General features: G+C 47.3%; 1 protein-coding gene across 13 annotated transcripts in view; it reads left to right on the forward strand.

Annotated features, from left to right (window-relative positions):
• The window catches only part of HEXD (hexosaminidase D), a 111,331-nt gene that overhangs the window by 64,192 nt on the left and 31,052 nt on the right, over positions 1-16,087 (forward strand). For 8 of the 13 annotated variants that reach the window (XM_078785332.1, XM_078785337.1, XM_078785331.1 and 5 more), the window contains 2 exons: positions 1,255-1,320; positions 4,128-4,263. In XM_078785332.1, the coding sequence (XP_078641458.1) occupies positions 1,255-1,320; positions 4,128-4,263 (202 nt within the window). Of the gene's footprint in view, positions 1-1,254; positions 1,321-4,118; positions 4,264-16,087 lie in introns of all 13 variants that reach the window. The other 5 variants (XM_078785330.1, XM_068127049.2, XM_068127051.2 and 2 more) reach the window with 1 other exon arrangement.

The following is a 16,087-nucleotide window of genomic DNA, read 5'->3' on the forward strand; positions in this document are numbered from 1 at the left end:
GATGGGTTTGGGACACAGGATTTTGAGGCAAACACAGAGTTGAGGCATTCAGCTTTGTCTCGTGCAGTGTCAGCGGTGTAGCCGTTTGAGGTAAGGAAGGGGATGGAGGGGGAACAAATACCAGAAACAGATTTGACCAGACGCCACCAGTATTTGGAGGAGGGAGACCAGTTTGAGAGTTCAGTCTTGAGAGTGGAGAGATAGTGTTTCCTGGCTCTCATGAGGGTAGACACACTTGGGTTTGCATACTGGGTCACTGAATTGGTTCACCAATCAAAATATAGAAGCTTATTGGTTTTGAGGTCCAAAGGTCAAAGTAGCAGCAACTGATTTTGCAAGATTTTTTTAAACAACGTTAGAAAGATCTATTACAGCTGGCTATGCCAATCTGCACATGTTTATAGCACACCCTTTGAACTTGATCCAGATTTGTCTTGTGGAGATTTTTGTCCTGCGTTGGTGGCCATCATGGATTTTTCCCAAATATAAAACGATCTTCTTCTTCAGAAGTACTAAACTAATGGCCATTAATCTGGCAGACAGCTTAAGCACGACTCGGTGGTATTGAAGTGTGGGTTTGAAACTTCTGCTTTAAAAACTCTGGAAGCTTGCTATTGGTTGAATATATGACATAATCACAAAATAAGTCGATTACTATTTGTAGTTAGGTCTGCTGATGACGAATGGGCCACTAAAACTAACAATTTACTTATTTGTCCCTGCTGACGTTGAATTTGGTCTCCATTTCCTGAGACAACATACGATGGGACCACACGTTGGCAGATTTGGAATGCTTGGAAGCTGACCACACTGCTCAAATTTTATAGTTGTTATTATTATTAGCCCCCAAATTGATGCAATGGAAGACTCAATGAGAATAGCCAGAACAAGAATCCTTATTTGAAAAAAAGAATCCTTACATATTTTATGATTCAGTTGTCTTTGTGACTTGTCGGCTTTATTTGTCTTCGTTTCTTCTTTTGGCATACAGCATCTATTTTCATTATTATTAATGTAAAAAGTCAAGCGTCACTAATCCTCATTGAGCAGTTGCATTCAATGTTAACTCGAGGATAAATCCTTTTGGGATAGAGGAGCCTTCTGCCAAACCTTAGGGTGTGGTGCAAACTCATATACTGGGTGTCGCCCTTAGGAATTAAAGTGTTTTTTCTACAGTATGGGGACAAGGAATGCTATTAAAACACTGACTGTTACCCAGACCTCATGTAATGAGGGCTCTTCCTGTGCCTGCAGTGATGCATATCAAGAAATACTCGACCTGTGGCATCCAAGCAGTCTGGTTCGCGAGTGCATTTAAAGGTGTTTTGTCCAGCTCGGTTACACTCATTCTTTGAGAAGCACATTATGCAGTCATAGTTTCACTTTGCTTTAATACTAATAAGGCCTCTTCGTCTGTGGCAATCCATTATTGGATATTTTATGGGTTGGGTAAGGGGAGGGAGGGCTCACATAGCTTGATGCAAGACTGAAAAAGGATGCATTCTGGTGGAAAACGAGCTCAAAGCAAAAAAATTTGGGTAGAGATTAAGTATTTCACTGAGGTTAGTACAGATCTGGATTTTGATATATCACAGTTTTTTAAATAATGTCTACAAGTGAGGTACCCATGCCACACACGGTGGGAGCTCAAAATCTCAAAAAGAATGTTTTGAGAAATTTTATGAAAACATTACCGAACCAGCGATGTTTCCATATGCAGTAAATGGTGAAACTGCTAACGCCAAACCCGTGAATGTGCTTACATGCGGAGAGGGAGCAGTTTCGTACCGGCGGAAACTCAAAATCATAATTGCATTGAGAAATTTATGAAACCTCCCATCCACCAAAGGACACCTGCTGGGACCCCAAAAGATTCCACAGAAAGTTTGGAGGAGCAAGCCCCAAAACTGAGGGAGTAGTTAGAGGATGGCCAGATAGACAGACAGACGGACAGTCCTGCTTTATTATATTTATTGTCTATTAATAGAAACGGTACAAAGAAATTAAATCACGAGTATGAGAAATCCTGTCTATATATCTATCCTACACTGTATGCTTAACTCAACTCTATAATGTATGCTGTCACATTATGGTGATTACAAGTACAATTACTCCAACAGCCCCCACTGCTCGGCATCCAGCCATTGTTCATATACTGCGATTTTAATTTTTTTTATTTTTTTTTGTATACAAGATCGAGGCTCGTGAAAGAGCGAACATTAATCACACAGAAAGACAAACCGACACATAAAACATATAACATCGGGAGCGGTAGACAAGATGGGGAGAGAGGGAGAAGGACACGAACACAACATTTGAGAGCAGGGACCGAGAGACATGGAGACATCGAGAGATCTGTGAGAGGGAGAGGGCTTTGGGGGCGGGGGGCATTGGAAGGGGGGGGGGGTGGGAGAGGTATAAAACATATGGACACTGCCAGGACTTCCAGGAAAGAAGTTGGAATTTCAAACAAGGTGGATCTGGGGTGAATTAGCGGGGGTAGAACAGATCAAGGTTTTGGATGGGGGAAGATAAGAGATGGTGGTGAACAGCTGTTTTAAAGACCTGGAGGGACGAGTGGGATTTAAGGGAGTGAGGGAGTTTGTTCCAGAGGCGGGAGAAAAGAGGAATGAAAGAGTGAAGGTGAGCAGGGAGCCGAGATTTCGGCAGTTTAACCATCAGAGGGTTGCTGGCAGATCTTGTGCGACCTGTAGGAATATTTGGGGGACAGAGCACAGAGAGAGCTGGGGGTGCAAGGCTGGAGAGGAGTCGGTAGAAGACAGAAAGACCACCTACCTGCCTGCGGTGAGTGAGTGAAAGGCCCTCAGAGATAGCTTCATCGCGGGAGATTCCAATAATTCTGAAAGCTTTGGTTTCAACAGCGTGAAGACGAGCTAGGTGTGAGGCAGGAGCACCAGCCCAGAGGGGAGAGCAGTACTCCATTGAGCTGTGGATGAAAGCCTTGTATGTGGTGAGGAGCTCAGGTGTGCCAAGGAAGGACTTCGCACGACGGAGGATGCCCAGTCGGCGACTGGCTTTGGAGGCCAGCTTGGAAATGTGGTTTTCCCAGGAAAGATCATGGCAGATAGTGAGACCCAAAAGCTTGAGTGACAGAACTTCTTGGAGAGGATTATTCAGAAAGTAGATGGGAGGGTTGTCCAGGCGGTCTTTTCAGAGAGACATCGTAAGAGTGTGAGATTTTTCAGGATTGAAAGACATGTTCCACTTGTTTGCCCAGTCTGTGATTTTGTCCAGGTCTGCAGAGAGTGAGGAGGCTGCAGACTGCCGATCTGAGGGATGAGGAATGGAGCGGCAGAGAGTGGAGTCATCAGCAAAGAGATAGAGAGGATTTTCAAGAGAGTCAGAGAGATCATTGATGAAGACCAGAAAAAGCACAGGGCCCAGAACACTGCCTTGGGGAACTCCAGCCTGAACAGGAAGAGGAGATGAGAGAAACCCATTCAGGGCCACACGTTGACGACGACTAGAGAGGAAGTCCGCCAGCCATGCGTGGAGATTTCCATGGACACCAAAGGAGGAGAGTTTGGTGAGCAGAGCGGGGTGCCAGACCGTATTGAAGGCACGTGATATGTCATGGGGGACAGCTCTAATTTCCTGTTTGGCATTGAGGACCTCCATCCATTGTTGAGACAGCAGAAGCAGCATGTCCAGAGTAGAGTGACCAAGTCTGAAACCAAATTGATGATCAGAGATCAAGCCATTGGAGAAGAGGAAAGATTTAATATCCGAAGCAATGATGGATTCCATGACTTTGCTGATAATTGGGAGAAGGCTGATTGGTCAGTAGTTGCTAGGATCTGTTTTTGCACCTTTTTGTGCAAAGCGGTGATGTTGGCTGATTTCCAAGCAGATGGCAGGCAATTTAGCCACAAAGGCGCATGTTTTGTATTAGTTCATGGGTCAACTTTTTTGCATCGACATAAATTTATACTAGTACAGTATTGTGATAATGTTACTAACATCCGGGGGATAGTGCGCTGTCACAAAAGGACATTTCTGAGTTATCACCTTGTAGTGTAATGGGTAGACACTTTGCGACGTACTGTGATTGTGGGTTGTGTGAGTGGTGATATGGTATATCGCTGCTCTGTGCGGAGTGTGTAAAGGAGCTGAAGGGCCGAGTGTCATTGCACCTGTGGTGAGACACCGCGTGGACAACCACCTCCACTGGTTGGAGGTTTCCCAAGAGATCTCCACTCTGTCGATCCGCCTGCGTGGCATTGTTCTCACCGGCTGGCAGCGGTAAGTACATCGACGATATGCACCTGCAGCACTTTTCTTTGTCACATTGCTGCAGTATTATCAATCGATCATAGCTGCACACCTGTTTTATTTCTCGTTGAGGTTTTTCATCCATTGTGCATGATCTCAAATAAGGTCGCAAAAGCGATTTGAAATTTTACAATTCTACATGCAAGTTGTGCAAATAATATTAAAAACAATCACCCGGGGTTTCTGAGCAGAGTAACCGAACAGCACTGTTTTTCTATCGTAGCGATCGGCCGTAACAAAATTAGCATTAGCCCGGCGCGTACCAATGCTTGCTCGGCCATCTAAATTTCCATCCAGTAAAAAAAGAGTGGTACACCGCCGTAGGGGACATACAGTCACGTGAAAAACTAAGTACACCCCATGTAAACTTTTGACTTTTTCAACATATTTCAACATACAGCTATTTTATCTTCATTTCAACAATATTGACAGATAAAGGTGATATAATATAACAAATATCATGAAACATTTACATTTTGTAGTCCATTGTATAATTTAAATAAACACATGCAAATTTCACGTGTGGAAAAAGTAAGTACACCCCCACATTTATCACAACTTCAAACACCTAAAATTATAATCAGGTGCACCAGCTCAGGTGCAAATGATTAGAACATCATTAGAGAGGATCTTGGAGGAACCTGTCTTATTTAAACCTCAGACATTCAGTTTGGTTTGCTCTTTGTTGTTGAAGTGTGCGGCGTCACCATGCCAAGATCAAAAGAGCTCTCTGAGGCCTTCAGAAAGAATGTTATAGATGCCTACGAGTCTGGGAAGGGATTTAAAAAGATCTTCAAACAATTTGAAATCAATCATTTGACTTTCCGGAAGATCATCTACAAGTGGAGAAGATTCCAAACAACTGCCAACTTGTTCAGGCCAGGCCGCCCCAGCAAGTTCAGCCCGAGAGCAGACCGCAAGATGCTGAAGGAAATCTCTAAGAACCCCAGAATGTCATCACGGGACCTACAGGTAGCTCTTGCCACTGTTGATGTCAAAGTGCACGAGTCTACCATTAGAAAGAGGCTGCACAAATTTCATCTACATGGGAGGTGTGCCAGGAGGAAACCTTTTCTGTCCAGAAAGAACATCAGGGCAAGACTAAAGTTTGCCAATGAACACCTAGGCAAAGACCAGCACTTCTGGAACAATGTGATCTGGACAGATTAGTCAAAGGTAGAGCTATTTGGCCGCAGTACCAGAAGACATGTTTGGCGAAAACCAAAGACAGCATTTGACCACAAGAACCTGATACCAACTGAAAAGCATGGTGGTGGAAATATTATGGTTTGGGGCAGCTTTGCTGCGTCAGGGCCTGGGCAGCTCACCATCATAGAATCCACTATGAATTCTTCATTGTACCAGAGGGTGGCTTGAGGATAATGTGAAGCCATCTGTCAGAAAGTTGAAGCTCAACTGAAGGTGGACCTTGCAACATGACAATGACCCTGAACATACCAGTAAATCCACCAAGGAATGGCTGAAAAGAAAGAAATGGAGGGTTCTGGAATGGCCAAGTCAAAGCCCGGATCTAAATCCCATCGAGATGTTGTGGGGGGATTTGAAACGAGCTGTGCATGCAAGAAAGCCCTCAAACATCGCACAGCTGAAAGAATTCTGCATGGAGGAGTGGGCAAAAATTTCAACCAGTCGATGTCAGAGACTGGTAAACAGTTATAAGAAACGCCTACTTGAGGTTGTTTCTGCCAAAGGGGGCAATATCACCAATTAGAGCCAAGGGTGTACTTACTTTTTCCACATGCAAAATTTGCATTTATCTTTATTTAAATTATACAATGGACGACAAAATGTAAATGTTTCATGATATTTGTTATATTATATCACCTTTATCTATCAATATTGTTGAAATGAAGATCAAATAGCTGTATGTTGAAATATGTTGAAAAAGTCAAAACTTTACATCGGGTGTACTTACTTTTTCACGTGACTATATATATATATATATATATATATATATATATATATATATATATATTTATATATATATATTATATACATACAGACTTGGCATTTAATATGGAATTTTGTTTTTTCTTGACTTGGGTTTACTTTCTGAACTCAGTTTATCAATCTGGTGAGTTTCTTTTACCCTTCGGTGATGTCTTTGTTGAGAGAACCATGTCACTGATTATCTTTCGCAGCAAGAAGTCAATAACAGGATTATATCACAGGTGGCGTGACAAAATGTAAGGACAGGTACATTTGACGATTGGCTTCACAATCGGGTATATAAGGGTTGTTGCGTTCTGTATTAGTGGAAAACAACTGCTGCACGTCTACAAAAGTTATTGCCGCTTCCTCTGGAGATGGTCCGTCAACTTGACAATGCTGTTTGTCATGGAGTGGTGGCTTTACGAAATTCTGGCATGAAACAGCGTGCTATTGCTCGGCAGTATGGCATCACTCAAGGTCAGGTGTCAATGATCCTGAAACGAAATGCTCAGAGGGGTGTCCCTACTGCAATACCGAGGTCAGGACGTCCACGCAGAACCACAAGGAGAGATGATCGCCAGCTGCACCGGTTAGTCTGCAATGGCCGTACCAAGTCAGCTAATCGGTTTAGGGCTGAGTGGCAGCAACTGACAAATGTGCCTGTATCCACAAGGCTAGTCAACCTACGACTGGTTCAAGCAGGCTATCGTGCCAGGCGTCCCCTGAGAAAGCCATGCCTGACCAGACAAAGACAACACAGCCAGTGCCGATTGCAGTGGGCCAGAGAGCACCGTCAATGGCAGCCAGGACACTGGAATCACGTGACCTTCAGTGACGAGTCTAGATTTCTGGTCTATCGTCAAGATGGCCACGTCCGAGTGCACAGACAAGTGCATGAAGCCCACGACGAAGATTGTATCGTGCCAAGAGTCCAAGCTGGAGGTGGTGGGGTGACCGTTTGGGCTGCGTTTCATGCAGGGGGCAAAACTGACCTGGTTGTTCTGAATGGAAACCTGAACCTGTTCAAGTACAGGGTCATTCTGGAAGAAACATTGCTCCCATTTGCTCGTGCAGCCTTTCGAGGAAGGTTTGTCTTCCAAGATGACAATGCATGGCCTCATCGTGCTCTCATGATCCAACACTTTCTTGCTGACCGTGGTGGAGAGCATAAGGAATGGCCTGCCATGTCCCCGGATATGAATCAAATAGAGAACTTGTGGGCAGAATTAACGCGTCAAATCGACAACTTGGACCAGCAGCCTACCTCTGTGCGTGCATTGCAGCAGACTATTGTCACTGCATGGCAAGTGATTCCTGGTCCAAACCTTGGCAAATCTCGTGAACAGCATGCCTCGACGTGTACGTGCTCTCCTGAATGCTCGTGGGGGTTACACGAAGTACTGAACTGTAATTTTACTGTCCGTAATCCCAGTCATAATTTAGCTTTTGTTTTTGTTGAAATTTTTTTTGGCTAATGTGCAAAATAAAGAGATACTTCTGGAAAATGTACAGAATTTTAACACAGTACTGTCAGTGAATTGAGTTCAATATCAGTTTACATCACTTTCAAGGATCAATTTATTTGCTTCGAAATGTCAAATGTGGTTTTTGTTTCTTTTAAAGGTCACATTAACAAAATCTAGAATAATTTCAACATAATTCCAATGAACTTTTGGTTCTAAGTCATCTTGAAAAGTAAGTTCACCCCCACAAAAAAAATATATTCCATATTAAATGCCACCTCACGGTAGCTCAGTCCGCCTTGCAGCATGCCCAGGGCACGCTGCCGTTGATCCCTTGACAATCGTGGCATGTTGATTGAAATGCCCATTTTGCACTGGACTTTTTAAAGCCAATATCAAGACATCACGTGCAGCTCATTAAAATCATCCCGTACCCCTTGGCTAATCACTGACAGTCAAAACGGCTGTTCAACAGCTGTGCTATGAAGTGACCATTGAAGGTTCAAGTGACAATCCGTGACAGTTTTGTCTGACAGTGAGGACACTATTGTCCACAAATAAGTTCACACATTTACTACACGCAGTGTTATTGTTGATATTTAAAGGTTTCATAGGTGGTAAGTTTCTTTTGCGTTTCAGTATATATATATACATACATACACACACACATATACACTACATGACCAAAAGTATGTGGACACCCGAACATCACACATCTCATTCCAAATTCATGGGCATTAATATGGAGTTGGTCCCCCTTTTGCTGCTATAACAGCCTCCACTCTTCTGGGAAGGCTTTCCACTCGATGTTGGAACATTGCTGCGGGGATTTGCTTCCATTCAGCCACAAGAGCATTGGTGAGGTTGGGCACTGATGTTGGGTGATTAGGCCTGGCTTGCTGTTGGCATTCCAATTCATCCCAAAGGTGTTCAATGGGGTTGAGGTCAGGGCTCTGTGCAGGCCAGTCAGGTTCTTCCACACCGATCTTGATAAACCATTTCTGTGTGGACCTCGCTTTGTGCATGGGGGCATTGTCATGCTGAAACAGGAAAGGGCCTTCCCCAAACTGTTGCCACAAAGATGGAAGCACACAATCATCTGGAATGTCATTGTATGCTATGGCGTTAAGATTTCCCTTCGCTCGAACCAAGGGGCCGAGCCCGAACCATGAAAAACAGCCCCAGACCATTATTCCTCCTCCACCAAACTTTACAATTGGCACTATGCATTCAGGCAGTTGCGTTCTCCTGGCATCCGCCAAACCCAGATTAGTCCGTCGGACTGCCAGGTGGTGAAGCGTGATTCATCACTCCAGAGAACGCGTTTCCACTGCTCCAGAGTCCAATGGCGGCGAGCTTTACACCACTCCAGCCGACGCTTGGCATTGCGCATGATGATCTTAGGCTTATGTGCGGCTGCTCAGCCATGGAAACCCATTTCATGAAGCTCCCGACGAACAGTTGCTGTGCTGACGTTGCTTCCAGAGGCAGTTTGGAATTTGGTAGTGAGTGTTGCAACTGAGGACAGACTATTTTTACGTGCTACACGCTTCAGCACCCGGTGGACCCGTTCTGTGAGCTTGTGTGTGTGGCCTACCACTTCACGGCTGAGCTGTTGTGCTCCTAGACGTTTTCACTTCACAATAACAGTTCTTGCAGTTGACTGGGGCAGCTCTAGCAGGGCAGAAATTTGATGAACTGACTTGTTGAAAAGTGGCATCCTATGACGGTGCCACGTTGAAAGTCACTGAGCTCTTCAGTACGGCCCATTCTACTGCCAATGTTTGTCTATGTAGATTGCATGGCTGTGTGCTTGATTATATAAACTTGTCAGCAATGGGTGTGGCTGAAATAGCCGAATCCACTAATTAGAAGGGGAGTCCGCATTTCAATTGAATGATATACTTGAACAATGAACACTATATAAATTGCCTTTTTGGCACTTCCAAAAAGCCCCAATTTTGCAGTAATTCTCCAAAATATTACGTCATTCCACATCATCTCGACCAATCGTATTTGCCACGTGTGGTCTCCAGCAGGGGAATATAGGGATTCAGACAAAATCGTGGCCCATAAAAAATATCAATCCTGCTCGGAAACGCAAAGCAAGAGTTGAAAATACCCTTTCCATGACCTTTTCCTCAAGACTGCATGGGGTAAGGTGTTCTCTGGAATCACATGACAATATATATATATATATATATTGTTACAGACGTGGCTTAGATGTTAGTTTACCGAGCGGTTTTGGTATGACCACGTCTGCACAAGTTACCGATTGTACTCGACGTTGACGAAGCCGCGCCACGCTGGCTCAATAAGAAAAAGAAGACACCCGGCTGGGTTATAAAATGACGACACCAGGGATACGGTTCTCAAGACCTCCGGAGGAGATTATATTCGTTACGGAAAAGGTTAGATTACAGGGGCTAGAGGTACAACATAGAAAGACAAGCACTTAGACACAATCTTATATTATTCCCCAACAGACGACAGGCAAACGGGACAACGGCTGACTCACACGGGGGTTGATGGAAAGGACAGGCGGGTAGCGATGGCTCCAGGTGCACCTGTGCTCAAAGGTTAGAATCGACCCGGTCCGGTCCAGAGATGCGGGGAGGTCTCGTCGCAGCGCTCAGAGGTGACGTTCTTTCTCAGGCGGGTTCTCTTCCTCTCAGCGGTCGTAGGCAAGGCAACGTTCTTTCTCCAGCTGGGGGCGCATCTCACGTCACGTCCGCTACGTGGCCGCGTATATCCGGCGGGGAGTGACACGCCCTCGGCTCGTTAGCTCCGCCTCGTGGAATCGGCACGTTGCTTCTCATTGGGTGCGTGCGGGGGGGTTTACCAGGCTCCGCCCTTGACGAGGAGCTGACAAGGAGCCCCTTCGTGGTAACCCCGTGGAGCGCATGGTCTGGAGCGCATCGTCTGGAGCGCATTGTCGATGGCGGCGAACCGAGCCGGTGGGAGGACGCACACTCCCCCTCGCGCAGCGCCGTGCCCCTCTGTTGTTGTAGACGGGGAAGAAGATGGGAGGAGGTATGGGAAAGGTCCTAAACTCACTACTGATGCCATATAATCACATTCTGGTGCAACGAAGAGTCATAATTAATGGAAACGAGGCCTTAACTGACATAGACTAAGAATAACTAGGAAGATGTCCGAAAGTTGTCTACGTGTGGTGCGGTGGACCTGGGCACGACATTTAATGGGGGAATAAGGGGAAGGTCGGCTCTACTGATTGTTATTTACATGCAATGGGACTAGGGAATGGGGGATTGGGGAAAGTTGGGGAGTATTGGAGAAAATAGGGGAATATTTACAAGCGGATATGGAGGCCAAATTCCATATTCGCAACATTGCACCCTTCTCTACCCTCGGGGCGTCCCGACCCGATAAATTTTTACCTACTTTAGTGTGGCACGCAATGTAGTTCCCTCTACTATTAACTCTACCCTGAGTGCGACAGTTTTACAGATATTCACAAATGAGTAAATATGTCCCCCTGCGACGTTGCACCCTTCTCCTCACAGAAACACACCCACAGGATAACCGAATCCGGAAAGAATTCGCAAACTACACATACAGCCGGTAGGGAGCATTATTTACAAGATTACGCTGATATCTACACTACGATCCAGGACCTGTCTTTGGAGGAACACATGCAGATGTTATGCATAGAGAGAGCGCGCTTGCCAGCATCGATACACCAACCCACGAGTGCTCTGTGGCCGACGGCCTTTAATAACGTGCAGAGCACCCTTTCCCAGCATCAAAAGCACCACCCCACCACCAATCGGTGCAGTCACCATTGTTCATTGGAATAAAAATAAATTCGACAACCCCTAACCCTGCAGGTGTCTCTTGCTCTTCTTGTGGCCTTCAGTGGTGTTAATTAACAGTGGTTCACCTTTATGGCATAGGTGCCACGTTGACCCATAGGTCCATCCCCGGGTGGTGCTTGGCCGCAAACGAACTGCGGTCCATTGTGGGTGGCCACAAACATTGCGGTCCATATGGTGTATCGATCCCGGCAGCAAACAGCGAAAGTGCAGGCCCACAACTGCGCAGCCAGCACCTCTCTCTCCTCTCTCTCTACCCCAAAGCCAGATCCTCGGAGGTGGGAGACAAAAGAAGCAGACAAGTGAGTAAGGTGGTAAGGGCGCAAAAGTGCACGCAATGTAAGGTGATGCACACTGGGGGCACATGGGAACCAGGTGAGACAGGTACGTTCCTATCGTACGCCCCCCCCCCCCACCAGGTAACCTACATGGCCCCTCCCTTACCCCTTACTGTATCCACAAAACACAACACTACCCATAAACATCTACTTTACAAATCAACAAACATCCCTACTGTCTTCCCCGTTCCTCCCATAAACCAAATTCGTCTTCTCTCCCTCCTAACCAATCAAATTTGCCATTTTCAACTCAACATCAAAATTTGCCATTACCAATTCATCATCAGTCCCTCCTAGGGAGGGAGAGATGGAATCACCCCAATGTCTCATCCACGTCGTGATGCGTCTCACAAATCCTCACAGCAATCCTTACTTCTGCACAAAACAAAGGAAACACAGGTGTGGAGTCATCATCACCACAGGTAAGTGGCTGCGTATGGTGCGACAGGTTCATCAATCCTAACTATTTCCTAAATGACAACTTTATAAAGTTAACAACTTTACACTACCCGGGGTCTTTCTCCGGCCAAACCATTGGCCCTCTTACACTATGGGTTCTAAAAACCAATTCCCATTGGCCAAACTGTGGTGCCCTTCAATTTGGGGTCTCACTCCCCCGATTCATCTCCCGGTGCCCTCGCACAATTTCTGGGCTGCGGCGTGTACCTCTCCCAGCGGGTCTACCCACCTGCACACCTCCACCACTGTAGTTGCCTCCGAGCTTACCTGCTCCTTACCCTAACCTAACTACCTGGGGAAGGCCCTCTGGCTCTCTCCCCACTCGGTGCCCTCTCTGGCACTGGGCTACCCGATCCACACCCGGGATCCTCAGGCACCCACTCACAACTACCGGCTCCCAGAGCCCACCTGCGGCCTCACCTGGCCGACATCCTCACAGTGGTGGAGTGCCCAACCAACTAACACACACTAACAGGCTACACGCCCAGCCATTTCCACAACACTAATGCACCCATCCACAACACCATTCTGCAACCGCACCACAAATGCCAATATCCAACCACAATTTACCTGTACCCTCTACCTAACACTTACACTACCCGCCCCGGGTATCCGTGATGGGGGTCCACTCTTCCCCCATTCACACCTTCGCACCATGCACACCACTCCGTACCACTTACTCCAACTCTCTCCACACACCTGTACTTGCACACCTGTGCTCTCACACCTGGTGCCACCTGCACCCTTCTCTCCCCAAGCGCATTCGCGCTGACCCACAACACTCACTACTCATACACTGCTCCACACACCTGTCCAGTTGCACACCTGTGCAATCACACCTGTCCAGTTGCACACCTGTGCAATCACACCTGTTCCATCCTCACACACACACGGCATCATCTCAGCTAACTACTCCCTCCTGAAACTTGCGCTTCCCAGTCGTCCCTTTAAACTATTGCGCTCCCACGTCATTATCATCCACACTAATCTACCTGCGTCCCCACTACAGGTATCAGTCACTAACTAAACTTAACGTCACCTAATGTCAATCTCTTCTAGATCCCTACAATATAACCTAACCCACCCGGGCTAGTTTTCACTGCCATACACCCCATAATCTATTGCGCATTTGCCCCCCACATGGGAAGGATGGTGGATTTGCCATCCCACCACATCGGGGGTCTCTCACTATAAATTTTGCACATCAAATTTCCACAAATTAAAAATTTGCCAATCACTGCCCATCATCTGCCAATCACTACTGCCAATCCCTTGCCAATCATCAAATTTTGTTTTTCTCCAATTTTGGGTCCAAAACACTAACCTCATCACCCAGTCGACTCACTAATACCTCTCGGTGCGCCAATCCCTGTCCAAAGCCCGGCTTCGTAAAGCCAAGCAATGGATGCTGGTTGTTTTGTGCCAGCGGCTGGATGCGTCCGGCACTCGGTGCAGGGACGGGGGCTTACCCGGGCCGAGATCCCACGCATCACCTCGGCGTGGAGCCATCCAATGTCCCGATCTCGACCTGCCGGCACGTCTCAACAAAACGTGGTCGCCATGACGACCCTTCCTATCCAGCCGCCCGCTCCGCCTAGTGGAGCACGGACGCGGCCGTTCAAAGCGAGGCCCGGCACGCACCGAGGGCCCGATTCGGCTATAAGTCGTTCTAAACTCTACCCCGTCTAACGTCGATGCTTCACCTGCATGCTTACACCCCGAAGCCCGCTCCTTTCTCACACATCCAGCTGTGCCCATGCTCCTCGTACCCTTCCTTACACACCCAGGTACACCCATTCCACTCACAGCCTTGGTCACACACCTGACCACCGAACACTTTGGCACACATTCGTTGCTCGCACACCTCACCAATACACCGCTTCGCGCCCCCTCCTCGGTCACCTCCTCTGTGACAATTACAGGTGTGCTCTCATTCGCACACCCAACCACGTGCCTCACCACCAACTCCAGCGTGCATTCCCACTCACGCTCTACCATTCCAGGTGTGCATCCTTCCATCCCAGGTGTACATCCTCGCTCACCTGTCACAACTAACTCACGCTCCATGTCACTCTCACTACTCTCCCCTCCATTCCTGACAGCGCACTCACCCTTACTCTTGACAGCACACTCTTTCCTCATGCACCTGTCCGTCACACACCTTTCTCGCGCACACTCTCCCGTTACACCCTCTGTAACACTCACCACAGGTGTGCATTCTTCCTTGCCTTTGACAGCGCACTCTTTCCCCATGCACCTGTCCGTCAAACACCTTTCTCGCGCACACTCTCCCTTTACACCCTCTGTAACACTCACCACAGGTGTACACTCTCTCGTTACTTCCTCCGTAACACTCACCACACCGCGCTTCCATGTACCCCCTCGCACACGCGCTTCGACCGGCTCACTCCTGACGGCACACTCACTCCTCGGCGTGCACTTTTTCCTCACACACCCCATGGTCGGACATTCTCGCACACCTCCTTTTTCGCACACCAGACCTTTCGCACACTTCACCAGTGGCCTCTCACGAACACCCGGGTCCATCTCGACCCCCAAGCTCATTAAATCCCCTGGCGCATCATACGCACGACCATATTGGTCACCACTTACACCGGGTCCTCTTCCTCTTCGCTTCTCCTCCATCACCTGCGAATCCCTCATCCGGTTAATGAGCACATCATTACGATCCGAACACAGACTTTGGACCAATTCTTTTACTTCCTCCTTTATCTCTTTCTTATCCTCTCTCCGTCGCTTCTTAATTTCGCTCACCCCTTCTTCCACTTCTTCTAATTTTTGCTTCATCTCCTTCATCTCTTCGTGCGCCCCTTTAAGTTCTTCCTCTAACTCCACTTTATTTTTTTCTATGTGCTCCCGCACCTCCCGCTCTTTAACCTCCATTACCTCTACCACTTTGTTCATTTTCCTCGTCAGGTCCTCATGTACCGTCTGGCACTCTTTTTTAATTACCCCTACGTCCTTTTTCATCTCCTTCTGTGTCGATTTTAAACCCTCTATTACCGCAGTGTTCCTTTGAACCTGCTCCGTTAGTCCTTTTTGTCCCTCCGTCAGCTGTTCCACCTCCTGCGTCAGGTCCTCTATGCCCCCTTGTAACTTTACAGTCCCCTTTCTCACCTCCTTTTCCATGTGCTCCTCACAGTGCCTCACCTCCTCGCGCACTCCTCCGACCTCCTCACTCACTCCTCTTCTGATCTCTTCTCCCATCACTTGCATCTCCTGCCCAGATGCCACCCTCATCTGCTCCATTTCCTCCCTGTGAGCATCCAGTTTGGTTTCTACCCCCATTCTGACCCCCTCTATCTGCTGCCCCATTTGGTTAACTTCCCTTTCTGCTTGGTCCCTCATGTCCCTCAATTTGCCTTCCATACTGTTTTCTAACCCCTCTAACCCATTTTTCACTCCCTCTATCTGATTCTCCTGGGCAGCCATTCTATTTTCTACCCCCTCTAACCCCTTTTGCATCCCTTCCATTTGATTCTCTTGAGCGGCCATTCTGTTTTCTACCCCCGTTAACCCATGTTTCACCTCTTTTATCCCGTTGTCTAACCCCTCAAAATTATTGTCTAACTTCCCACTGGTACCCCTCGCTTCGTCCCTCATTACCCCCATTTGCTCACTCAATCGCTCAATTTGGCTCCCCATACTCATCTGTACAGCTGCCTGTAGCTGCGCAATGAGGGCCTGTATGTCAATCGGCTGCATGTTAAAGCCCGTTGATACA

Source organism: Myxine glutinosa, chromosome 10, assembly GCF_964187855.1.
Source record: "Myxine glutinosa chromosome 10, kmMyxGlut1.1, whole genome shotgun sequence".
In the NCBI taxonomy this organism is placed as follows: domain Eukaryota; kingdom Metazoa; phylum Chordata; class Myxini; order Myxiniformes; family Myxinidae; genus Myxine; species Myxine glutinosa.